The sequence below is a fragment of the Budorcas taxicolor genome, chromosome X (assembly GCF_023091745.1).
Source record: "Budorcas taxicolor isolate Tak-1 chromosome X, Takin1.1, whole genome shotgun sequence".
Classification (NCBI taxonomy): Eukaryota; Metazoa; Chordata; class Mammalia; order Artiodactyla; family Bovidae; genus Budorcas; species Budorcas taxicolor.
The window spans coordinates 130,950,403-130,974,514 of NC_068935.1; the positions used below are offsets into that span (position 1 = coordinate 130,950,403).

The 24,112-nt window shown below is 39.9% G+C and overlaps 1 protein-coding gene across 2 annotated transcripts in view; it reads right to left on the reverse strand.

The window, feature by feature from the left end:
* The window catches only part of OFD1 (OFD1 centriole and centriolar satellite protein), a 60,778-nt gene that overhangs the window by 34,695 nt on the left and 1,971 nt on the right, over positions 1-24,112 (reverse strand). Inside the window, exons 1-7 of one of the 2 annotated variants that reach the window (XM_052663135.1) lie at positions 16,618-16,718; positions 16,247-16,447; positions 13,384-13,452; positions 13,265-13,295; positions 5,271-5,378; positions 3,641-3,777; positions 3,137-3,310 (exon numbers count right to left, since the gene is read on the reverse strand). In XM_052663135.1, the coding sequence (XP_052519095.1) occupies positions 3,137-3,310; positions 3,641-3,777; positions 5,271-5,378; positions 13,265-13,295; positions 13,384-13,452; positions 16,247-16,414 (687 nt within the window). In that variant the 5' untranslated portion in view covers positions 16,415-16,447; positions 16,618-16,718. Of the gene's footprint in view, positions 1-3,136; positions 3,311-3,640; positions 3,778-5,270; positions 5,379-13,264; positions 13,296-13,383; positions 13,453-16,246; positions 16,448-16,617; positions 16,719-24,112 lie in introns of those variants that run through there. The other variant, XM_052663134.1, reaches the window with a different exon arrangement.

Sequence of the window (24,112 nt, forward strand, 5' to 3'; positions counted from 1 at the left end):
CTGAGAACAGAATGGTTTACTGCTGCCACTGTCCATGCCTACAGATAATTTATTTTGTATTTTTGAATAAAGACATTTGTACATTCTTGATAAATGAGCACAAGAGCCATGTACCAATATACTGCTTTCAACTTAAACCACTGAGGCATTTTTACTACAATGCTGTTAAAATCAGGAGTAAGAATAATTGTGTACAGAGTAGAGAAATATCCAATTATGTGAAAACCTTTCTATAATAAAAATTGTTTAAAGTTAAGAAAAACAGATGATATTGTTAGTATAAACACAATCCAAGCCTCACAAACACCTGTGCCTCCAACATTTATTTTATAGCTTGTTGTTGTTCAGTCACTACATCGTGTCCAAATCTTTGTGAATCCCATGGACTGCAACACACCAGGCTTCACTGTCCTTTACTATCTCCCAGAGCTTGCTCAAACTCATATCCATTGAATCAGTGATGACATCAAACCATCTCATCTTCTGTCTTGCCCCTTTCCTTCTGCCCTCAATCTTTCCCAGCATCAGGGTCTTTTCCAATGAGTTGGCTCTTCACATCAGGTGGCCAAAGTATTGGAGCTTCAGCTTCAGCATCAGTCCTTCCAATGAATATTCAGGGTTGATTTCCTTTACAAAAGACTAGTTTGATCTCCTTGCTGTCCAAGGGACTCTCAAGAGTCTTCTCACAACAACACAGTTCAAAAGCATCAATTCTTCAGCACTCAGTCTTCTTTATGGTCCAACTCTCACATCCATACACGACTACTGGAAAAACATAGCTTTGACTAAAGGGACTTTTGTCAACAAAGTGATATTTCTGCTCTTTAATACACTGTCTAGGTTTGTCATAACTTTTCTTTCAAGGAGCAAGCGTCTTTTAATTTCATGGCTGCAGTCACCGTACAGTGATTTTGGAGCCCAAGAAAATAGTTTCTGTCACTGCTTTCACTTTTCCCCCCATCATCTGCCATGAAGTGATGAGACCAGATGCCATGATCTTCATTTTCAGAATGTTAAGTTTTAAGTCAGCTTTTTCACTCCCCTCTGTCACTTTCATCAAGAGGCTCTTTAGTTCCTCTTCACTTTCTGCCATAAGGGTGGTGTCATCTGTATATCTGAGGTTATTGGTATTTCTCCCAGAAATCTTGATTCCAGTTTGTGGTTCATCTAGTCCAACATTTCACATGATGTACTTTGCACAGAAGCTAAATAATCAGAGTGACAATGTATAGCCTTGTTGTACTCCTTTCCCAATTTGCAACCAGTCCATTGTTCCAAGTCCAGTTCTAATCATTGCTTCTTGATCTGCATACAGGCTTCTCAGGAGGCAGGTAAGGTGGTCTGGTATTCCCAGCTCTTGAAGAATCTTCCACAGTTTGTTGTGATCCACACAGTCAAAGGCTTTGGCATAGTCAGTGAAGCAGAAATAGATGTTTTTCTGGAATTCCCTTGCTTTTTCTATGATCCAACGGGTATTGGCAATTTGATCTCTGGTTGCTCTGCCTTTTCTAAATCCAGCTTGTACATCTGAAAGTTCTCAGTTCATGTTCTGCTGAAGCCTAGCTTGAATGATTTTGAGCATTACCTTGCTAGCATGTGAAAAGAGCACAATTGTACAGTTGCTTAAACATTCTTTGGCACTGCCTTTCTTTGTGACTGGAATGAAAACTGACCTCTTCCAGCCCTGCAGCCATTGCTGAGTTTTCCAGATTTGCTGGCATATTGAGTGCAGTATTTTAACAGCATCATCTTTTAAGATTTGAAATAGCTTGGCTGGAATTCCATGACTTCCACTAGGTTTGTCTGTAGTAATGCTTCCTAAGTCCCACTTGACTTCACACTTCAGGATGTCTGGCTCTAGGTGAGTGATCACACTATCGTGGATATTCGGGATTAAGACCTTTTTTGTACAGTTCTTCTGTGTATTCTTGCCACCTCTTCTGCTTCTGTTAGGTCCTTGCTGTTTCTGTCTTTATTGTGCCCATCTCTGCATGAAATGTTCCCTTGGTATCTCCAATTTTCTTGAAGAGATCTTTAATCTTTCCCATTCTAAGTGAGCCCAATTCTTAGAACTGCTTATATAAAACTTGTAGAGGGGGTGCAATTACCATTCAATAACTGGTCTTTTTGAGAAGCTCTGAGCAAGGGTGGGCACTGGGAGGAAGTCTCTTCCTTTCAACACAACTTCCTGCCAGAAGCCCTGGCTGTCCACAGGAAGCAGGGCCCCAGGTCCAATCTGGTCTAAGACACAGCCTTAACAAAGGAACCTGCTTTCCCTAAAGCAATCGATCCAATCTCTCCCCACACCCACTCCTGCCACTGGGCAACCTCTCTACCTCCCGTCCAGCCACCATGCTGGTGGACAGGATCACACGGCCACGTGGCAGCCCTGGATGCCTCCACCCCAGGGACCTCACCTCTGTTCCCATGGCAGCACACTGCATTTTGTTTCCATTCTTGACCTCAAACCCCTACCTGCAACTCTGTCCTCTTGACCCATCTTCTTCCACCCATCAGAATCCCCAGACCTGCTTCTCAGTGTCTTTCAGGCGGCCATGTCACCGTCCCTGTTGCTTTATATTAGCGGCCACCCGCCATCTTGAGCTCCCTTCCCCACCCTGCCCAACCCCAGTGTCTTCCATGAAATGGGCTGCCTTTCTGAAGCCAAGGAGATTCAGCTCTCTGAAGCTCATCTCCCTGAGCAACTCCATCCCTCCAACCTTGCCAACACTACACACCCTCCTGAGAGCTGCACTGGGGCCATCACCTGGAAGCCCAGGACTTGGTCTACTGCTGGTCCAGGCTGCCTGCCTCAGCTGAGCCCTTGACACAGCTCAGCAACCCTGTTTGCTTTCCAGGGCTTTGTTTCCTTTAGTAACGGCAGCTACTTCACACCTCTGATCCTCTCCTCCTTGCTGTTAACCAAACCTCACAGCTGCTGCTTCTTTGGTGCAAGTTTCTCCCACTCCCAGCATGGACCAGTCCGTTTGTAGTTCATTCCCTCCAGCCGTCTTGGACAAAGGACACCTGCACATCCTTTCCAAGTCCTGTGCTTTCCCTTGTGCTCTTAACCCCGGGCCCTACTCAAGAGATAGCCCAGAAATGGCCCCCCCAGTAAATGATTTTAGAATATTACCTCCTGGTGCTTTTGAATTCTCTCAAGGGCTGTCTTTTCCTGAGATATCAGGGCTTCAGATTTTGCTTGACAAGTTCTCTCAAATTCATTCCGGAACTCAGCAAGCTCCTTCTCATACTTCTTTTTTTCTTCCATTTTAATTTTCACTATTTCAGTATCTTTAAAGTATTTCAACTGCCAATTGATGACAAAAAATTGTAAATACCAATAACTATAGTAAAGAAACAGTAACAAATTCTCTCTTCACTGTTAGCCTTAACATTAAACGCTATCCAAATATATTTAGTTTAATTCATCTTCATGTTTCATCTCATTCACTACACGTACAGGGTGTATTCAAAAGTCATAAAGAACTGACATCATCTGGCAAGAGAAACAGTAAGCACAACAGTATCGTATCACATTCATTAGTAAAGATTGTAGTGATTTCCCCATATACCAAAGGTGAAGACATTAAAAGACAAGCAAAAACACCACTCTTAATGATAACAAGATAAATCTTACCTTCTGACTCATTTCTGCCCGTAGCTGCTGTTCTACTTCCCTCTTATATTCGTTTAGCTTGATTTCTAAGGATTCTAACTTTGGCTGCTGAGGGCAAGCACCTGCAAACTCATTGTCAATAAGCCGAAGCTTCTCCGCTACCAAAAAATAACATAGAAAATGAGGTCAGAGACACGGGCAAGCACAGCGTTTACATAGGAGAAAGTGTTAAGGATGTCTGCCATTTACTTATTAATACAAATATATCCAAAAAGTGAGAGAGCTTAATGGACAGACAGGTAAGTGATTAAGCAAGTATGACAAACTTCATGGCAGACTCGAAGTGTATAAGCATTTGCCATAAAGCTTTCAACTGTTCTGAAAGTTTGAGAATCCAATATAAAATATCAGGGGAAAAGAAAACAAAAAGTATACTTTAAGTCAAATAACAGTGGCATCCCTTTCTAGTGTCTATGTGCCACAGGAGAGGGCTCTTTGACTGCACTTTGGTTAGAGCTGACTCACATTTTCAAAACACTGACCCTAAGAGGAATCAAAGATCACGTGTTTCACTTCCTCCACTTCACAGAGGAGGAAACTGATGCCCATCCAGTTGAAGGGACTTCCAGAGGGCTAAACAGCTACATAATAGCATCAATGGAGCTAAGGCCAGGTCTATGATTGTCTCACATTCTAGCAGTCTTTCCAGGAGACCCCCAGCCCTCAAACCAACTGTGGATTTGAAACTAACCATGAAGCACACTGCAAACCTGGCCCTCTCATACAGTCTTAATCATGTGTGACACCAATATCAACAAAAAGCAGGCAGAGGAAAAAACGGCTGGCAGAAGCAGACTAAAATATGTGTGCTCATTTGTATCTGACTCATGGACTGGGGCGTGCCAGGCTCCTCTGTCCATGGGGCTTCTCCAGACAAGAATGCTGGAGTGGGTTGCCATTCCCTTCTCCAGGGGATCTTCCTGACCCAAGGATTGAACCCAGGTCTTCTGTACTGCAGGAGAATTCTTGACCGCTTGAGTCATCAGGTAGTAAAATATTGGCAGTGATGTCTCTGATTGGCAAAATATCAGGCATGGTTTTCCATCTACTTTTCTGTATTCTACCGAAGCCTGTACAGCAGAAAAGGGTCTGGGTCATGGACCAGGAAACTTGGACTCTGGTATCAGTTCTGACCCAGACAGGGCATTGCCTAATTGTTCTTCCTCAAGTGACCTTAGCTTTGTCAACTATAAAATGAAAGGATGGCCCACTGACTTCTCTAGCTCCCTGCAATGCAAGTAGTCTGAAATCTTCCCACTTTAGTGGCTATAACATAAAGTCAGATGAAACACAGGGAAGAACCTCCCAGTCAAGAGAGCTTCAACCCAACAAACAAGAAAGGAAGTGAGCCTCTGGATCCCCGTCAGAGGTGGAAAGCATAGCCCTGGTGGTCAGGAAGGAAGGAGCAGCCCTGGGGAGCAGTTCCTAGTCTTTCTGAGAAAAAATGAGCAACAATTCCAGAAAACATGCCACCAGCAGCCTGCATCCCTCTTAGTGAAGCAACAAATACACAATATAGTACATCAGGCTGTCGCCTTCACTGAAAAAACAAAATGGAAGAAGTGTAATTATGGAAGAGGATCACAATTACCAAGAGAGTCTTTGACGGGAAATGTTGAAGTTGTCTGAGTTTCCATATTGCAACTTTCTTTATTCTGATGATATTTTGCCAATTCTTTCAGAAATTGTATAAGAAAACCTGAAAGACACAATGTATATAGTTTTGTTTCACACCTTTCTTTCATTCAACTACTGAATCACTTGCTCAATCACTGTTTATGCAATCTTGGTTTTATAACATTATCTTTTTCATATCATGTATCTTTTAAGAATAATTTCTGAGGAAAGGCCTTTCCAAGTATGACATCAAACATGAAAATTAAGAACTTATATAAGGCATGAAATAACAAAGTCAAAAGACAAATGATACACCAGAAACAAGTATTTGCCATAACATGGAGACAGGACTAATTTTCATAGTATAAAGAGCTTTTAAACATCAGCAAGAAAACAGAAAAATAGGGCAAGACATGGACAAAGTTTACAGAAAAAATTTTCAGTGTTAAATAAACATGAATAAAATAAAAATAAATGGAAATTAATACTACAAAAGAAGATTATACTTTCCCACTACACATATTATCAAAGTTTTAATCTTTAGCACTCTAAGTGTTGGCAAGGGAGTAGGGAAGCAGGAGTGCTCTTTCACTTGGGAGGGAAATTGGTCAGTGTTTATGGATATTCAAAATCCAAGTGCCCTTTAACCCAGTCATTCTACCGCTCTGAATTTATAGAACTACACTTTCTCAAAAGGGTGTAGCACCGCACACCACATGCTTCTAATGGCAAACGCCAAATAATAAAATCTTCATCAACATGGGGATAATTAAATACATTCTTTAAACATAATTAGTCTAAGTACACTGATAAAAATATATTGCTGGACAAAGGAAGCAAATTGCACAACAGTATAATATAATCCCATTTATGAACATATGTGGTTTAATTACATATAGACTTTGACCCCCATAAACTAAATGCTGGTAGGATACGCAAGACACTCTTCATTCTACTTATCAGCAGAAAGTGAAATTAGAGAATGTGAACAGAAGTTTCTATTTTTCTTTTACTTTATACCTTTCTGAATAGTTTGAAACTTTTTTTTTTCTTTTTGGCTGTGCCACGTGGCTTGTAGGATCTTAGGTTCCTAACCAGAGATCAAACCCAGGTCCCCAGCAATGGAAGGATGGAGTCCTTAACCGACAGACCACCAAGGAATTCCCTGAAACTTGTTTTGGGGTTTTTAAGTCATGAGTATAAATTTTATAAGTTTTCACTTTCTTAGAACAGATGACTGGATTTCTGTATCAGCCAAGGGCCTTTTTTCCTTTACTACTGAAGATATTACAATATACTAGATCTTTTTAACTGTGGTTGACTGACAATGTTACTTTCCTCTGTACAGCAAAGTGATTCAGTTTTACATATATGCACTTTTTAAAGAATATTCTTTTCCACTGTGGTTTATCATAGGATACTGAATATGTTTCTGTGCTCTATAGTAGGACCTTGTTGTTTATCCATTCCCTATGTAAAGCTTGCCTCTGCTAACCCCACCCTCCCCCACTTTGGCAATCACAAGTCTGCTCTCTGTCTGTAAGGCTGTTTCTGTTGCACAGATAGGTTCAATTGTGACATATTTGAGATTCCACATAAGTGATGCCGCACAATGTATTGTCTTTTACTTCCCCCATTGGACATATAAACTTTTCTTTCATATTCAGTGCCTTGTAACTCCTCTCTCATCCACCCTCTTCTCCTGACTATTTCCTGTGAGCCTGTTCTCACCTCATCCCTCACCTGTCACGCTGGGGCCAGATGTTGGCCCTTTTGGTGGAAAAAGGTCAACATTTGGCAGAAACCTTTAAGATCCTGCAGCAGGTCATCTCCAGACATGAGCCCTTCCATCTCAGCATTTCTAACACTGTCAGTTCTTCAGGGCTTTCCACAGGCCCCTAGCCCCCTACTTAGTTCCACTTCCCCCCTCCCTCCTCCACAACGCCCCCCCCCAAGAAGGATATGGCTAATCTCCTCTATCCACTCATTTCTATACATGAGTATGAATCCCCTACTTTATAATTTGGTAATTATAATTCATAGATAATTCTGTAACTCATATATATAACCCAATCTTTTATTTTGTTGCTCCAACTGTTCTAGCTTTCACCTTTGGGAGCACTTTCATTGTGAGTTTTTTTCTTAAGTACTTCCTCAGGCTCTGGCACTGTAAGGGGCTCCAGGCTCATTATCTTGGCTAGTCTCTGCTCCATTACGGGAATCAACTACTGCTCCAAGGAGCCCTGGTTCCGATTATCATGGAATGGTTTTAGAAACTGAATCTTAGCACTGCAAACTGGGCTTGAGATGTGCTCATTGTGACTGGGGTGCCACTGCTTCTAGCCCCTCAGCCTGCAGAGTAATGAAATATGAATGTACACTAACCTATGTATACATGCTGCTGCTGCTAAGTCACTTCAGTCGTGTCCAACTTTGTGCGACCCCATAGACGGCAGCCCACCAGGCTCCCCCATCTCTGGGATTCTCCAAGCAAGAAGGTTGCCATTTCCTTCTCCAATGCATGAAAGTGAAAAGTGCAAGTGAAGTCGCTCAGTCGTGTCCGACTCTTTGCGACCCCATGGACTGCAGCCTTCCAGGCTCCTCCATCCATGGGATTTTCCAGGCAAGAGTACTGGAGTGGGGTACCATTGCCTTCTCTAAACTATGTATACATACTTATTTATAAATATATCTATGTCTCATCTGTATCTATGTTAAGCTAAACATGAGTTCATACAGATGTCTCCAATGCCACCATTACCATATGAATCTTAGCCTCCTCCTGTTTATCTCTAAGTTCCCACCTGACTCCCACCATCTATTATTCCCTTACTGTATTGTTCAACTCCGGCCCACACATATAATGGTTTCAAAACTGTCAACCAGCACCCCCATGAGAAGTAACTCACCTTGACTACATAGCCTATGTATGGTTTCTTCTGCCTTCAGCTGCAATCTTCATCCCTCTCCAGAGTTAGACAGGTAGGCATATCTTTCCCCACCCGCTTCAGTGAGGTTACTATGGTTACATTGTTTTGTCACAATCAGCATTTAATCCTGAGATCACCTGACCTCTTACCCTTGCATACATGAAGGTGTGCTCTTTGTAAAGCTTTACAGGATTTGACAAATGTCTAGCGCCATGTATTCTACCATTACCATAATTTAAGAACACTTTCACCACCCTAAAAAACATCCTATGCTTCCCCTCTTCAACCTGCTACCCCTTCCCTCCACATCCCTAGCAACCACCTATCAACAAGGTGGTCAGGTGTGCTGACCACCTCTATAACTTTGCCTTTCCCAGGATGTCACATATATGGAATCACAGACCATGTAGCCTTTTCAGAGGAGCTTCTTACATTAACAACACAGAGTTGTGATTCATTTTTCTCTAGCTATCAAGCTTCATGGCTTGATAGCTCATTCCTTTTAGCTGAATAGTATTTCCCTGTTGGGATGTACCACAGCCTGTTTATCCATTCACTCACCAAAAGACATCTTGTTTGTTCCCAATTTCTGGCAACTGTAAATAAAGTTGCTATAAACACTCACACACAGTTTAAGTCACTTGGGTAAATACCTAGGACCGTGACTGGTGGATCACCCAGGAAGACTATGTTTAGTTCTACCAGCAAACTACTCCCCGCCACAAGCAGCTATACCATTTTGGATTTCCACCAGCAATGAGTGAGAGCACCTGTTACTCCACATCCTTCCAGCATTTAGTGTCATAGGTGAGCTGGATCTTAGCCATCCCAATACGTGGGATGTGTTATCTCATTTCTGTTTTAACTTCCATGTCTAATAACAAATAACATGGAGCATCTTTTGATATGCTTACTTGCCATCTATCTGCATATCTTCTTTGGAGAGCTACCTTTTCAGACCCTTTGCTCATTTTTCAACTGATTTGTGTCTTTATTGTTGAGTTTTCAGAGTTCTTGGTATATTTTTGACACAAGTCCTTTATTGGATGTCTTTTGCCAATACCCTCCCCCCGTCTGTAATTTGTCTTTTCATTCTCATAGAAAGGCGTTTTTAAATTTTAACAAAATCTAACTAGTTATTTTTAATCTTTCATTTAATCACACTTTTGATGTTTATATCTCATCACCAAAACCCAGGTCACAGAGATTTTCTCCTAATGTTTTCTTCCAGAAGTTATATCGTTTTGTGTTTTACATTTAGATATATGACTAATTTTCAGTTAATTTTTGTGTAAGGTGTAAGGTCTGTGTCCAAGTTCATTTTTGTGCATATGCATGTCCAATTGCTCCAGCATCACTTGTTGAAAAGTCTAAGTTTCCTCCACTAAATTGCTTTTTCATTTGTCAAAAACTAGTCGACTATGTTTGTATAGACCTATTTTGGGGTTTTCTATTCTGTCCCACTGATCTATTCTTTTGTCAATCATAGGTAAGGATTTTAACTTCCAGAAAGAAGAGCCAGTGTCCAAATTTTACACCCAGCTATTTTCTGGGTACCATTTACCTCTGAAAGGAAAAATTAGGTGTTGGAAGGATGTGTGAGTGGAATCTAGGGGAAAGTACCAAAACCATCCAACAGATCAGCATCCTCAAAGTATAAACACAGTTAGATAAGACCAAAAATCTCTGTCAGGAAATACACAACTGTCAGGTCCAAAACATCGTCCTACAGGTTTTTGATGGTCTCAATTTCTTGATGCTGAAGCTCCAGTACTTTGGCCACCTGATGTGAAGAGCTGACTCACTGGAAAAGACCCTAATGCTGGGAAAGATTGAAGGCAAAAGGAAAGAGCGACACAGGATGAGATGGTTGGATGGCATCACTGATTCAATGAACATGAATCTGAGCCAACTTTGGGAGACAGAGGACAGGGGAGCCTGGCGTGTTGGCAGTCCATGGGGTCTCAAAGCATTGGACACAACTTAGCGACTGAACAATAACAACAATTTCTTAATTGAAAGTCACCAATTTTAAAATCATTTCGTTGTAACAGTAGCTGTTTTACTGTTAGCCAAGAGTTTTATCCAAATTATGCCACTAGGATACATGACATGTCTGCAATTCAGTTTTTCTTACTTTCAGGGGTTTTACTCAGAGGCTGGGTGAAGCTGGTATGAAATGTTGACCAGACGTCTTTCTGAACTATAAAGGTTCAAAGAACAAGTTTAAAAGCAAAAAGCTATTTTTAATAATATACATACCTAGAAATAAGTAGATTATTTAAAAACCCCTTACAGCCCCTAATTCATTCCTGAAATAGTTACACTACAGACAGCAGCTATTTACTTAGACCCGTGCTGTCCAATATGACAACTAGTAGCCAAAAATCGTGTAGCTATTTAAATTATAATCTCAGTTCCTCACACCAACCACATGTGAAGTGCTCAGTAACCCCACGTGGCTAGTGGCTACCATATTAGAAAACACAGATTCAGACATTTCCATCATCACAGAGTTACACTAGACCCCACTGCCTTAGACTCTACAACCCCAATCACCTATCATCCTCAGCTTCAGTAAGGATGAGCTACTCTGCAGGTGGTCTAGAGCATCTTGTGATCCAAATATTATATACAGCATGGATAAGCAACAAGATCCTACTGTACAGCACAGGGAACTATGTTCAATATTCTATGATACTGGATTTGTGGGAAAGAATAGGAAAAAGAATGTATATGTATGTATAACTGAATCACTTTTCTGTACAGCTGAAATCAATGCAATACTGTAAGTCAACTATACTCCAATAATACAATGAAGTGAAGTGAAGTGAAAGTCACTCAGTTGTGTCTGACTCTTTGCGACCCCATGGACTATACAGTCCATGGAATTCTCCAGGCCAGAATATGGGAGTGGGTAGCCATTCCCTTCTCCAAGGGATCTTCCCAACCCAGATCTCCCACATTGCAGGCAGTTTCTTTACCAGCTGAGCCACAAGGGAAGCCCAACAATACAATAAAATAAAACAAAAATAGAACGTCGTGTGATTCACTTATCCTCTGCTAACATTACACCCAGGAGGCCAGGCAGTTAAGTGACAGATGAATGACTGGCAGAAACTAGGTACTCAAGTGTTTGCCAAATGGTAATTAATGAATGTTCCAGTGAGGATGGTAGCAATGTTGCCAACAGACAAAATCCAGGAGCACACCAACATGAAAGGGCCATCACATCATGTTACAGATTTTTTTAAAAGCTCTAAATAACAGCTATGCAACACAGGCAGGTTACTGGCTTATGTTCATACTACCAAGTCCATCAAGTCTAGCCCGTGGCCTGGCACCCACAGCAGCTGTAAAGGGACAAAGAATCTCAGCTTCCTTCCTTCTGTGTAGGCAAAAGTCCACCTCTTTCACCTCTCCGCTCCTTGTCAGCCTCCTCGGCTTTTACACAGAACAGGGCATCACACTTCACTCCTGGCACCCCTGCTCACCCAGAGTATTGGGGGTTTCTCCCCACACCAAGCCATATACTCTTAGGAGGCCAGCTGCGTGTCCTACAATTTAACTCAATTCTGACACTGTCCACCTGGAGCTAGGAACTGATCCCACTGGTGAAGGGCCTCATTCCCACAACACTGATTCCCCACCTCTCACAGATATATTAACCCATCCTTCAGATGCCAGCCCCAAGCCCAGGTTGTCACCTGTGCTTCTGAGCAATGGCTATTGATAGGAGATGCCATCCTCTTCCTTGGGCTTGCTGAATGTGTCCAACAGCTCACAGAACTCAGTGAAGCGCTTAGACTTGGCAGTTTATTAAAGGACATGATAAAGGATACAGATGAACAGCTGAATACGAGAACTGCACAGGAGCTGAGCAGGAGCCTGAGTTTCACTCCCTCTCCAGGCATGCTGCTCCCCCAGCACCTCCACCTGTGCAATGACCTGGAAGCTCTCTGAACCCCATACTTTGGGGATTTATGAAGACTTCATCACACATGCGTGACTGATTATTAACACCATTTCTAGTCCTTCTCCCTTCAACAGAATGGGGGGGTGGGCAGGGCTGAAAACCCCAAGCTTCTAATCATGGCTTGGTCCTTCTGATGACCAGCCCCTATCCAGGAGCACACCCAGTGCTGGCTCCTTCAAACAAGAGACACCCAGAAACTACAAGGGTTTCTGGAGCCCTGTGTCAAAAACTGAGATCAAAAAACACCACCAGAACAAGAGCTGCTCCATGTGTTCTTAGGAAATTACATGGGTTTGGGGAGCTGTGTGCTGGGACTTGGGGGTAGAGATCAATATATATTTTTTCTATTACCTCAGAGTAGTTGGGCTTCCCAGGTGGCACTAGTGGTAAAGAACCCACATGCCAATGCAGGAGACTTAAGAGATGAGGGCTCAATCCCTGGGTCAGGAAGATTCCCTAGAGAAGGAAATGGCAACCCACTCCAGTATTCTTGCCCAGAAAATCCCATGGACAGAGGAGCCTGGAGGGCTACAGTCCATAGGGTAGCGAAGAGTGAGACATGATTGAAGCGACAGCATCAGATCTATATAAACACTTGATTACAAAAATAACATACAATATACAGTTCGTTCTTCAAGCAAATATGAATACAATACTCGATATACTGTACTTGGGGAATATCTAGGGTACAAAGACAGATGCCTAAACACTGTTCTCTTTGTTTTGGAGGTGTTTCTTTGGTGGGTATCTTTAAAAAAAAAACTAGCATTCAACCTGTTTGTAGGGCTTTTGATGCTGTCTCTAGCTTTCTTATTTGAGTAAGAGCTATCTTAAAAGGTTGAAAATTGGGGGAAAAGGATCCACATTTGTCAAAACAGATGAACGGTTCTATTTTAAACTGAACTGCCAGCAAGGGAAAGCCGATGATTCAATTTAAATTCCCTTAAATGATTCAATTTAAATTCCCTATTCTTCCACCTAAAAATTATTAGCTTCATACTTTTATACAAAAAAACACATAACAAAAATGTTCCAATTCTCTACAAAGATGAAGTCTCCTACCTTTTTGGCTTTCTTTATCAAATCCTGAAATCTGTTAAAAGAAAACAGTTTACTTTTATTCAACTATTCAGTTATTATTAACAAATCAAAGCAGATTATTAAAAACTAAACAATCCTACCAGTGATTTGTAGAGACTGGATTCAGGACTGATTTTAAAAAGATGCAATAGATTCTGCATAGTAAATACCTTAAAAAAGAAAAAGTACACATATTTCAACATCAACAATTAAGTGATGATTTAAGATGGTTCTGAATATAAGACTAAAAATCATGCTTCAGACTAAATAAGATTATAAATACATGTTAATAACGTACAATGAAAGCTTTCTCATACTATTTAATAAATTACACTAAACTTTGAGTTCAAAAGGATAAAATTTCTCTTGATCATGTAATTAACCTCCAAATAATTCACATCAAAGATGATATACCTGGGGCTTCCCTGGTGACTCAGTGGTGAAGAATCTGCTTCCCAATATAGGAGACATGAGTTTGATCCCTGGTCTGAGAAGATCCCACAACAGAGCAGGCAAGCCTGTGCACCACAATTATTTTATTTAAATTGTGGCTCTTCATTTAAATTACACTAAACTTTGACGTCCCCACTCGACAGGGACCTCAGGGAACCTCTCATGTTGCCTCAGGGAAGTCAGGCCTCCTTTCGAGTGAGGGGGGATCTCTCAATTGCTCTCAAGTCACTGCAGGAATCGAGAGTCAACTCGCCTAGGGTGGGGAATTGCGTGGTTTTTCTTGAGTTGCGGTGGAAAGCTCGGGGTTCCTCTCGAGTTGCAACGGGGACCTGACGGAACCTCTCGTGTTGCTCCAGGGGAGTCAGGCCTCCTTTCAAGTTGTGAGGGTGTACTTGGGATTGCTCTTGAGTTGCTGTAGGGGAATCGGGCCTCATGTCGAGTTGCAGCAGGAAACTCTACAGCTTACCTGCTACAACTACTGAAGCCCACGGGCCAGAGAGCCCGCACTCCACAAGAGAAGCCCCGGCAAAGAGAAGCCTCATGCTGAAACAAAAAGTAGCCCCACTTGCCACAACTAGAGAAAAGCACATGCAGCAACGAAAACACAGCACAGTCTAAAAGAAATTCCAAAAAATTTTTAAGTATCTTTAAAAAATGACATCCCTGACAGAATAACAGAAATGGTTAATGGCTTACAGCTGACACTCAAATATCTGAGTTCACCCATGAACATGTGAGTAAATTCCAGGGTCTCTCAATGGCAATGAAGTTTTAAAATTACTATTGCTTCAAAATGGAAATAAACTAAGTTTTTACTCTCTTTGAAACTACGAATGTTTAAAGCTATTTTAGATATACCTGTGGTCAAACAGTTTGCATAATTTTTTTACTTATTCTGGTTGCACTGTGTCTTTGTTGCTGTGCATGGGCTTTCTCTAGTTGTGGTCAGTGGGGGCTACTCTTCACTGCAGTGTGCAGGCTTCTCATTGCAGTGGCTTCTCTTACTACAGAGCATACACTCTAAGGCGTGGGGGCTTATTTGCTCTGCAGCACGGGGGATCTTCCCAGGCCAGGGAATCAAACCCATGTCTCCCGCAATGGCAGGCGGATTCTTAGCCACTCCACCACCAGGGAAGTTCCTTGAGTAAATATTTTAACATGTATTTCTACTATGGTGTGTATTGTTTATTATGTCTACCCTGAGGACATTGATATAATCTTCTGTTGGTTTTCCTTTAAAGAAAATATTTTATGGTACAGAAACCTTTAACTGTGTGAACTACATCAGTGCTATAACTATGTGATTGACTATTATTCATTCAAGTGGCAAAATTGTGAAATATGAGAAACACAGATGAAAGGATCAAAAAAGAATTTGTAAGGCTGGTAAAATTTGGTTGTTTAAATATACTGTATCTATTCATTATTTATTTACTTAAGTATTTATTTATTTATTTGGCTGGGCTGGGTCTTAGCTGTGGTATGTGCGATCCAGTTCCCTGACCAAGGATTGAACCCAGAACCCCCTGCATTCGGAGTGTGGAGTCTTAGGCACTGAGCCACCAGGAAAGTCCCTATACAGGATATTTAAATTTTAAGTTTTTCCAATAACAACACTTTATTATTGTTAACAACAATAATAACTTCTGAGTATCCCACTTTCGGGCAATCATGGCCAAGATAAACAGCAAAAACACAGGGACAACCCCAAGAATGAACCCTGATGTACACTACAGACTTCAGGGGATAATGAAGTGCCAATGTAGGTTCACTGAATGTAAAAATGTACACAGTAGAAAATGCTGGGGTTGGGGGGAGGCTATGCTTGTGTGGGATCAGGGAGCAGATGCACTGCTTTTTGCTGTAAACATAAACTGCTCTAAAAAATTAAGTCTATTAAAAAACCCAGAAAGGTGGCTATATCTACCTTTAAAATAACGAAGTGTAACTACTATGTTCAATGGTTGATGGAGGGACAGTTAAAAAATAATTAGGAAAAAGCTGTTTCACTATTTAAGAACTCCACAGGTTTTTAAAAGGTAATTATTCTTCTCTTACTTAATCACAAACAGGACAAGTATCTGAAGAGACTGTAGCAGAGTTAAGGAAGTACGCTGTAGATGTAGATTAATGCCCTGGTTGCCACTTACAAATCATGTCAGTTTGAGTAAATCATCTCACCTCTCCAGAGGCTGGATCCTCACCTCTAATCCATCTACTATTTGCTAGTCTCACAACAGATGTTCAAGATAAATGGCAGTTTAGGGTCTCAGACTACATGGAGTGTCAGGTCAATTCTAGCTCCAAAACATCATAATTTTATAAAGACAAAGCAAGCCACCAAGGAACCGGTAACAATGTTAGATTTCATACTCCTTTGTCACATTGTTAACAAATACATGATGTAATTTCAGAGACAAAAAAGAAACAGACCCAGCTATCCAGGGAGCACTTAGCTATTACCTGAGGAAGAGGCTACTAACATAAAGTTCAGAAGAGCAAAGATGTTACCTTTTCTTTTGCCAAGCCACTTTCCGGAAAGAAGACAGAAAGCGAATACTCATAGCCACATCTCTGTAAGTGATCAGCCACTAGAGAGTTGGAAGCTCCTATTAAGAGGGAGCTCTCTTCCACTGAGATGGATGGGGACTGCGCTTTACCATTTAGAACAGGGTGCATCAGTTCGTGAATTAGCTGGTTTCTGAGTTGCGTCTAGAACAAATACAAAAATGAAACAAAAGAGAAAACAATTTCAGCAGGACTTTTTTCCACTGGAGGTACACGGATTTGTCACATGAATTAGAATCCTTCCTTTTATTTCCAGAATGGTTCAAGATTCATGGCCATAAGTTAGGAACCTTCTCCTCCACACTCTATCTTACCCTGTGAGACAAACAGCCCAGTGGGTTCTGGAAAGAGCAGCTTGACTGGGGGTGAGCCACAATGTGGTGAGACTCACTTCACTTTCCAGTTCAGGAACTTTTCATTGGGGTTTCAAATATAGGAGAAAATTCGGCTACTCCCTCAATTCTCTGCAGATTATTGGAGGAGATGAAAATATCTGGTTAAATATGTTAAAGTATATTAATCAAAGTAAAATAAGGTTCCCAAAAGGGAAATAATATATGCAAGAGAGAAATCAGTAAACCCCAAAACACTTATTAAGATTCACTTTCATGTGGACTATTTATAATTCTAGACACTGTAAAACGTAATAATTTTCCTCTATCTTACAAAGGAGAAAATTAAGGTTCAAGGTGGCTAATTTTCTCAAGGTTATAACATGAGCATCATTATTCATTTGGGTTTTAAGAAAATCCCCTAAGTTATTTGAACTAATGGATATTTACTTTAACTATTTTGCACATAATCTGGAAACATACAATTGGGCCAAGTTTAAGAGTACACTGCCTAGATTCATGGCAGTTAAGCAGTAAATAACATCTAAGAAATTGTTATTAATAGAATACAAACAAGAAACAAATGGAGATCTTGTTCCACTTCTTTCTTCTATCCTTTAGCTAAAAAGTAGAAAGTATATACTTAGTAGCATAGAACAGAATTTATTATATGTATTGTATGTATATCTAAAATCCTATAGTAAACAACACTTTTACACTAAACGAATATACATGCTTTGTCTCATCTGATGCAGTTAAGTAACTGAAAAGAGAAAACTATAGCCTTCTCCACCAGTAAAATGTAATAGTTTAATTTAATCTGAAACATAGGGAAGAAGAACTATATTCAGATCCAGCTTAATTAAAAGGATTTAAAGTGTCTTGCAAACAAGTACTGAAATGGGTAAGAATTAAATTAGGGATATAAGTAGGGTTAAATGAAAAGAAGAGTAGCAAACAGTGGAATGACATTACAGATGAATTTTCATCTAGACAAACACAAAAAGCACACCATCTAGCACTTGCTAGAAGGAATCCAAAAAGTGGCTGGGGGCTTTCCAGAAGCCAATGCAAAACGGGAAATCTATTTTCAGAATTCAAGCCTGCAATGTCCCTAAGACAGAAATAAGGACAGAGCCCTCACCAGAAAATTTGCCTATTAAAAATTTCTCACCCAAAAGCACTGGGGAATTTGGGATTTTGAGCATGAGCCCCCTGTTCTCCTTACTTGGCCCTACAATAAACCTTTCTCTGCTCAAAAAAAACAAAACAAAAAACCCCACAAATGTTGTGGGTGGTGGTGAAGTGGGAGAGATGAAAATTATGGATCCTCAGCATATCCCTCAGAAATTGACAGAGTATAAAACCAACATTACTCTATCCAGTAAGGATCTCACTCAGATTTAACAGACAAATCAAAAACTTTACAGACAAGCAAAAGCTAAGAGAATTCAGCACCACCAAATCAGCTTTACAACAAATGTTAAAGGAACTTCTATAGGCAGGACACACAGGAGAAGAAAAAGGCCCACAAAAACAAACCCCCCAAAATTAAGAAAATGGTAACAGGATCATGAGTGAGTGAGTGAGTGCGTGAAGTTACTCAGTCGTGTCCGACTCTTTGCAACCCCGTGGACTGTAGCCCACCAAGCTTCTCCGTCCATGGGATTCTCCACGCAAGAATACTGGAGTGGGTTGCCATTTCCTTCTCCAGGAGATCTTCCCAACCCAGGGATTGAACCCAGGTCTCTCACATTGCAGGCAGAAGCTTTAATCTCTGAGCCTCCAGGGAAGCCCTTGAATGGAAATGGATTAAATGCTCCAACCAAAGGACACAGACTGGCTGAATGGATACAAAAACAAGACCCATGTATACGCTGTCTGCAAGAGACCCACTTCAGACATAAAGACACATACAGATCAAATATGAAGGGATGGAAAAAGATATGCCACGCAAATAGAAATCAGAAGAAAGCTGGAGTAGCAGTACTCATATCAGACAAACAGACTTTAAAATAAAGATCATTATAAGAGACAAGGAAGGACACCACATAATGATCAAGGGATCAATCCAAAAAAATACAACAATTATAAATATATATGCACACAATACAGGAGCACCTCAATACATAAGGCAAATGCTAACAGCCATAAATGGGGAAATTAACAGTAACAATAATAGCGGTGGACTGTAACACCCCACTTATGCCAAAGGACAGATCATCCAGACAGAAAATAAAGAAACACAAGCTAGAAATGACACATTGGACCAGATAGATAGACTTAATTGATATTTATAGGACATTCCATCTGAAAGCAGAAGAATACACTTTCTTCTTAAGTGCACATGGAACATTCTCCAGGAAAGATCACATCTTGGGTCGCAAATCAAGCCTCGATAAATTTAACAAAATTTAAACTGTATCAAGCACCTTTTTCAACCACAATGCTACGAGATTAGATATCAGTTACAGGAAAAAACTATTTTAAAAAACACCTGGAAGCTAAACAATACACTAAATAACCAAGAGATCACTGAAGAAATCAAAGAGGAAATAAAAAATACATAGAAGCAAATGAAAATGAAAACACAATGACCCAAAACTTATAGAGCACACAACAAAAAGCAGTTAAAGGAGGGAAGTTTATAGCAATTCACCTCAAGAAACAAGAAAAATCTCAACAATCTAACATTACACCTAAAGCAACTAGAGAAAGAACAACAACAAAATCCTGTAGTAGAAGAAATCATAAATATCAGAGCAGATATACATGGAATAGCAACAAAGAAGACAAGAGCAAAAATCAATTAAGCTAAAAGTTGATTACTTGAGAAGATGAACAAAATTGATAAACCTTTAGCCAGACTCATCAAGAAAAAAAGGGAGAGGATTCAAATCAATAAATTAGAAATGAAAAAAAAGAAGTTACAGCTGACTCCACAGAAATACAAAGGATAATAGACTACTGCAAGCAGCTATACACAGATAAACAGGACAATCTGGAAGAAATGAACAAATTCTTAGAAAGGTACAACCTTCTTAGACTGAACCAATAAGAAATAAACAGATCAATGACAAGCAATAAAATTGAAACTGTAATTTAAAATCTTCCAACAAACAAAAGGCCAGGACCAGATGGCTTCACAGACCAATTCTAACAAACATTTAGAGAAAAGTTAATACCTATCCTTCTCAAACTCTTCCACAAAATTGCAGAGGGAAGAACAGTCCCAAACTTGCTACAAGGCCACTATCATTCTGATACCACAACCAGACAAAGATATCACAAGAAAATTACAGACCACTATAACCGATGAACACAGATTCAACAATCCTCAACAAAACACTAGCAAACAAAATCCAGCAATGCATTAAAAGGATCATACACCACGATCAAGTGGGATTTATCCCAGAGATGCAAGGATTCTTCAATATATACAAATCACTGTGATATACCATATCAACAAGTTGAAGAATAAAAAGCATATGGTCATCTCAAGAGATGCTGAAAAAAATTGACAAATTTCAATATCCATATATGATAAAAAAAGAAACTCTCCAGAAAGTGGGCATACAGAGAACCTACCCCAACAAAAGCCCATAATAAAGGCCGTATACAACAAACCCACAACTAATAACATCATTCTCAATGGTGAAAACCTGAAAGCATTTTCTCTAACATAAGAAACAAGACAAGGATGTGCACTCTCACCACTATTATGCAACATAGTTTTGGAAGTCTTAGCCATGGCAATCAGAGAAGAAAAAGAAATAAAAGGAATACAAACTTTAAAAGAAGTTAAACTCTGTTTTCAGATGTACTCTACAAAGAAAAATCCTAAAGATGCCACCAGAAAAACTACTAGCACTAATCGATGCATTTGGCTTGCATTCCTATACACTAACAATGAAAGATCAGAAAGAGAAATTAAGGAAATAATCCCATTTACCAATGCAACAAAAAGAATAAAACACCTAGGAAAAAATCTATCTAAGGAGGCAAAGTGAAAGAGAAGAGTGAAAAAGATGGCCTAAAGCTCAACATTCAGAAAACGAAGATCATGGCATCTGGTACCATCACTTCATGGGAAATGGATGGGGAAACAGTGGCAGACTTTATTTTTGGGGGCTCCAAAATCACTGCAGATGGTGACTGCAGCCATGAAATTAAAAAACGCTTACTCCTTGGAAGGAAAGTTATGACCAACCTAGATAGCATATTCAAAAGCAGAGACATTACTTTGGCGACTAAGGTCCGTCTAGTCAAGGCTATGGTTTTTCCAGTAGTCATGTATGGATGTGAGAGTTGGACTGTGAAGAAAGCTGAGTGCCAAAGAATGGATGCTTTTGAACTGTGGTGTTGGAGAAGACTCTTGAGAGTCCCTTGGACTGCAAGGAGATCCAACCAGTCCATTCTAAAGATCAGTCCTGGGTGTTCTTTGGAAGGAGTGATGCTAAAGCTGAAACTCTAGTACTTTGGCCACCTCATGCGAAGAGTTGACTCACTGGAAAAGACTCTGATGCTGGGAGGGATTGGGGGCAGGAGGAGAAGGGGACGACAGAGGATGAGATGGCTGGATAGCATCATTGACTCGATGGACGTGAGTTTGAGTGAACTCCGGGAGTTGGTGATGGACAGGGAGGCCTGGCGTGCTGCAATTCATGGTGTCACAAAGAGTTGGACACGACTGAGAGACTGAACTGAACTGAAGGAGGCAAAAGGCCTGCATTCAGAAAAGACTGATGAAAGAAATTAAAGATGATATAAACAGAAACAGATGTCTTAGAATCAATATTATGAAAATGATTACACTAAACAAAGCAATCTACAGATTCAATGCAATCCCTATCAAATTACCAATGGCATTTTTCACAGAATTAGAACAAAAATTTTTACAGTTTGTATGGAAACACAAAACACTCCAAATAGCCAAAGCAATCTTGAGAAAGAAAAACAGAATTGAAGGAATTAGGCTCCCTGACTTCAGACTATATTACAAAGCTACAGTAATCGAGACAGTATGATACTGGCAGCAAAACAGAAATACAGATCAGATCAATGGCACAGCATAAAAACCCAAAGATAAACTCACGCACCTACCACCACATAATCTGTGAAAAAGGAGACAAGAAAATACAACGAAAAGAAGACAATCTCTTCAATAAGTGGTGCTGGGAAAACTGGACAGCAACATGTAAAAGAATGAAATTATTAACATTTTCTAACATCATACAGAAAAACAAACTCAAAATGGATCAAAGACATAGATGTAACACTGGACACTATAAACTCCTAGAAGACAACATAGGCAGAACACTCTTTGACATAAATCACAGCAAGATCTTTTTTAACCTACCCCCTAGAGTAATAAAAATTTTAAAAAAATAAATAAATGGGACCTAAATAAACTTAAAAGCTTTTGCAGAGCAAAGGAAAACATAAACAAAACAAAAAGATAACTTTCAGAATGGGAGAAAATATTTGCAAATGAAGCAACTGACAAAGGATTTATCTCCAACATATACAAACATCTCATGCAGCTCAATATCAAAACAACAAACAACCCAATCAAAAAATGGGCAAAGCTCTAAACAGACATTTCTTCAAAGACATAAACACAGTCAAGAGGCACATGAAAAGATGCTCAATATCACTAATTATTAGAGAAATGCAAATCAAAACTACAGTGAGTAATCAGCTCACACCGGTCAGAATGACCATCATCAAAAAATCTATAAACAATAAATGCTGGAGGGGGTGTGGAGAAAAGGGAATCCTCTTGTATGGACAGTGGAAGTGTAAAATGATACAGCCACTATGGAGAACAGTATGGAGTGCCTTTAAAAAGCTAAAAATAGTACTACCCTATGACCCAGCAATGCCACTAATGTGAATATATCCTGAGAAAACCATAATTCAAATAGACACATGTACCCCAACGTTCACTGGAGCGCTATTTACAACAGCCAGTACATAGAAGCAACCTAAATGTCCATCGATGGATGAATGGATAAAGATGTGGTACATATATACAATGGAATATTATTCAGCCATAAAAGGAAATGAAATTGAGTCATTTGCAGAGATGTGGATGGACCCAGAGTCTGCCATACAGAGGAAAGTAAGTCAGCAAGAAAGAAACAAATATCATATATTAACTTATGACAAATATCATATATTAACTCATGTATGTGGAATCTAAAAAATGGTACAGGTGAACCTATTTGCAGGGGAGGAATAGAGACACAGACATAGAGAAGGGACATGCAGACACAGGGGAGGGGGGGAATGAATTGGAAGATTAGGAATGACATATATACACTACCATGTGCAAACAGACAGCTAGTGGGAAGCTGCTGTATAAGAGAGGGAGCTCAGCTCGGTGCTCTGTGATGACCTAGAGGGGTGGGATGCTGGGTTCAAGAGGAAGGGGGGAATATATAGGTGATTCACTTCACTGTACAGCAGAAATTAACACAACATTGTAAGGCAATTATACACCAACTTAAAAAAAGAAACTGACAGACTAGATTCAAAATCAGGAAAAAGATTTCATAAACTTCATTTAACAGATATTGATATAACTTCGGACTTAACCATTAAAACAAGTATTTTTCAAACACTCAAACAGAATGTGAATTAGACCACTGAACAGTTCAGGGAATTTCAAAAATTAGAACTCACCCAGGCCAGTCCTTAAACTGAGAAAATAAATTAGTTCAGACTTAGAAAGTAAAAATTCTCCCTGTCATTGATGAAGCTAGAGTAACAGAAACCAAATGGTCAGCTGCAAAGAACAAAGAGTATTTCAGAGCGTAGGCTGCAGCTGTAAAGAGAACAAGACTAGCATAATCCTGATACCAAAGCCCAAAAAAAGGCTAATGATAGGTTACTATCAACTGTGACCACACACATGAAGTAGAATCCTACTAAACTAAATCCAAAGCACAGTAAAAGAACATACACTATGCCTGGATGCAAGAAACATTCTGCATAAGAAAGTGGACTAACGCACGACACACTACAATTAATTCCAAGTAGGTTGAAGAGTTAACCGCAAAAAAGTGAAACCTTTTTAAAAACTTAAAAATTGAATACTCATTCTTAGTGGAAATGACTTACTGAGAATAATCAGCAGAAAATAGTAAACTAAAGATTTGACCATAAAAAATGCAACTTCAGCCTTTTTAGAGCCAAAATAAAATTGAACACCAACAGTACTGTCACAAAAATGAAAAGATGACTAATTTTCCATAGAGCATATATCAATAAGAAATACATCAATAAGAAACACATCAAAAAGAAATACATCAATAAAAAACACTAGCACTCTAGAGGGAAAAAATGGGCAAGGGGAACATGAACCACCAATCCAGGGAAAACATACAGCCAGAAAATACGCACAACCTTCTTGATAATCAAAAGAAAGAATGTTAAAACAATAAGGGCTTCTCGATCTTAGATTGATTTAAAA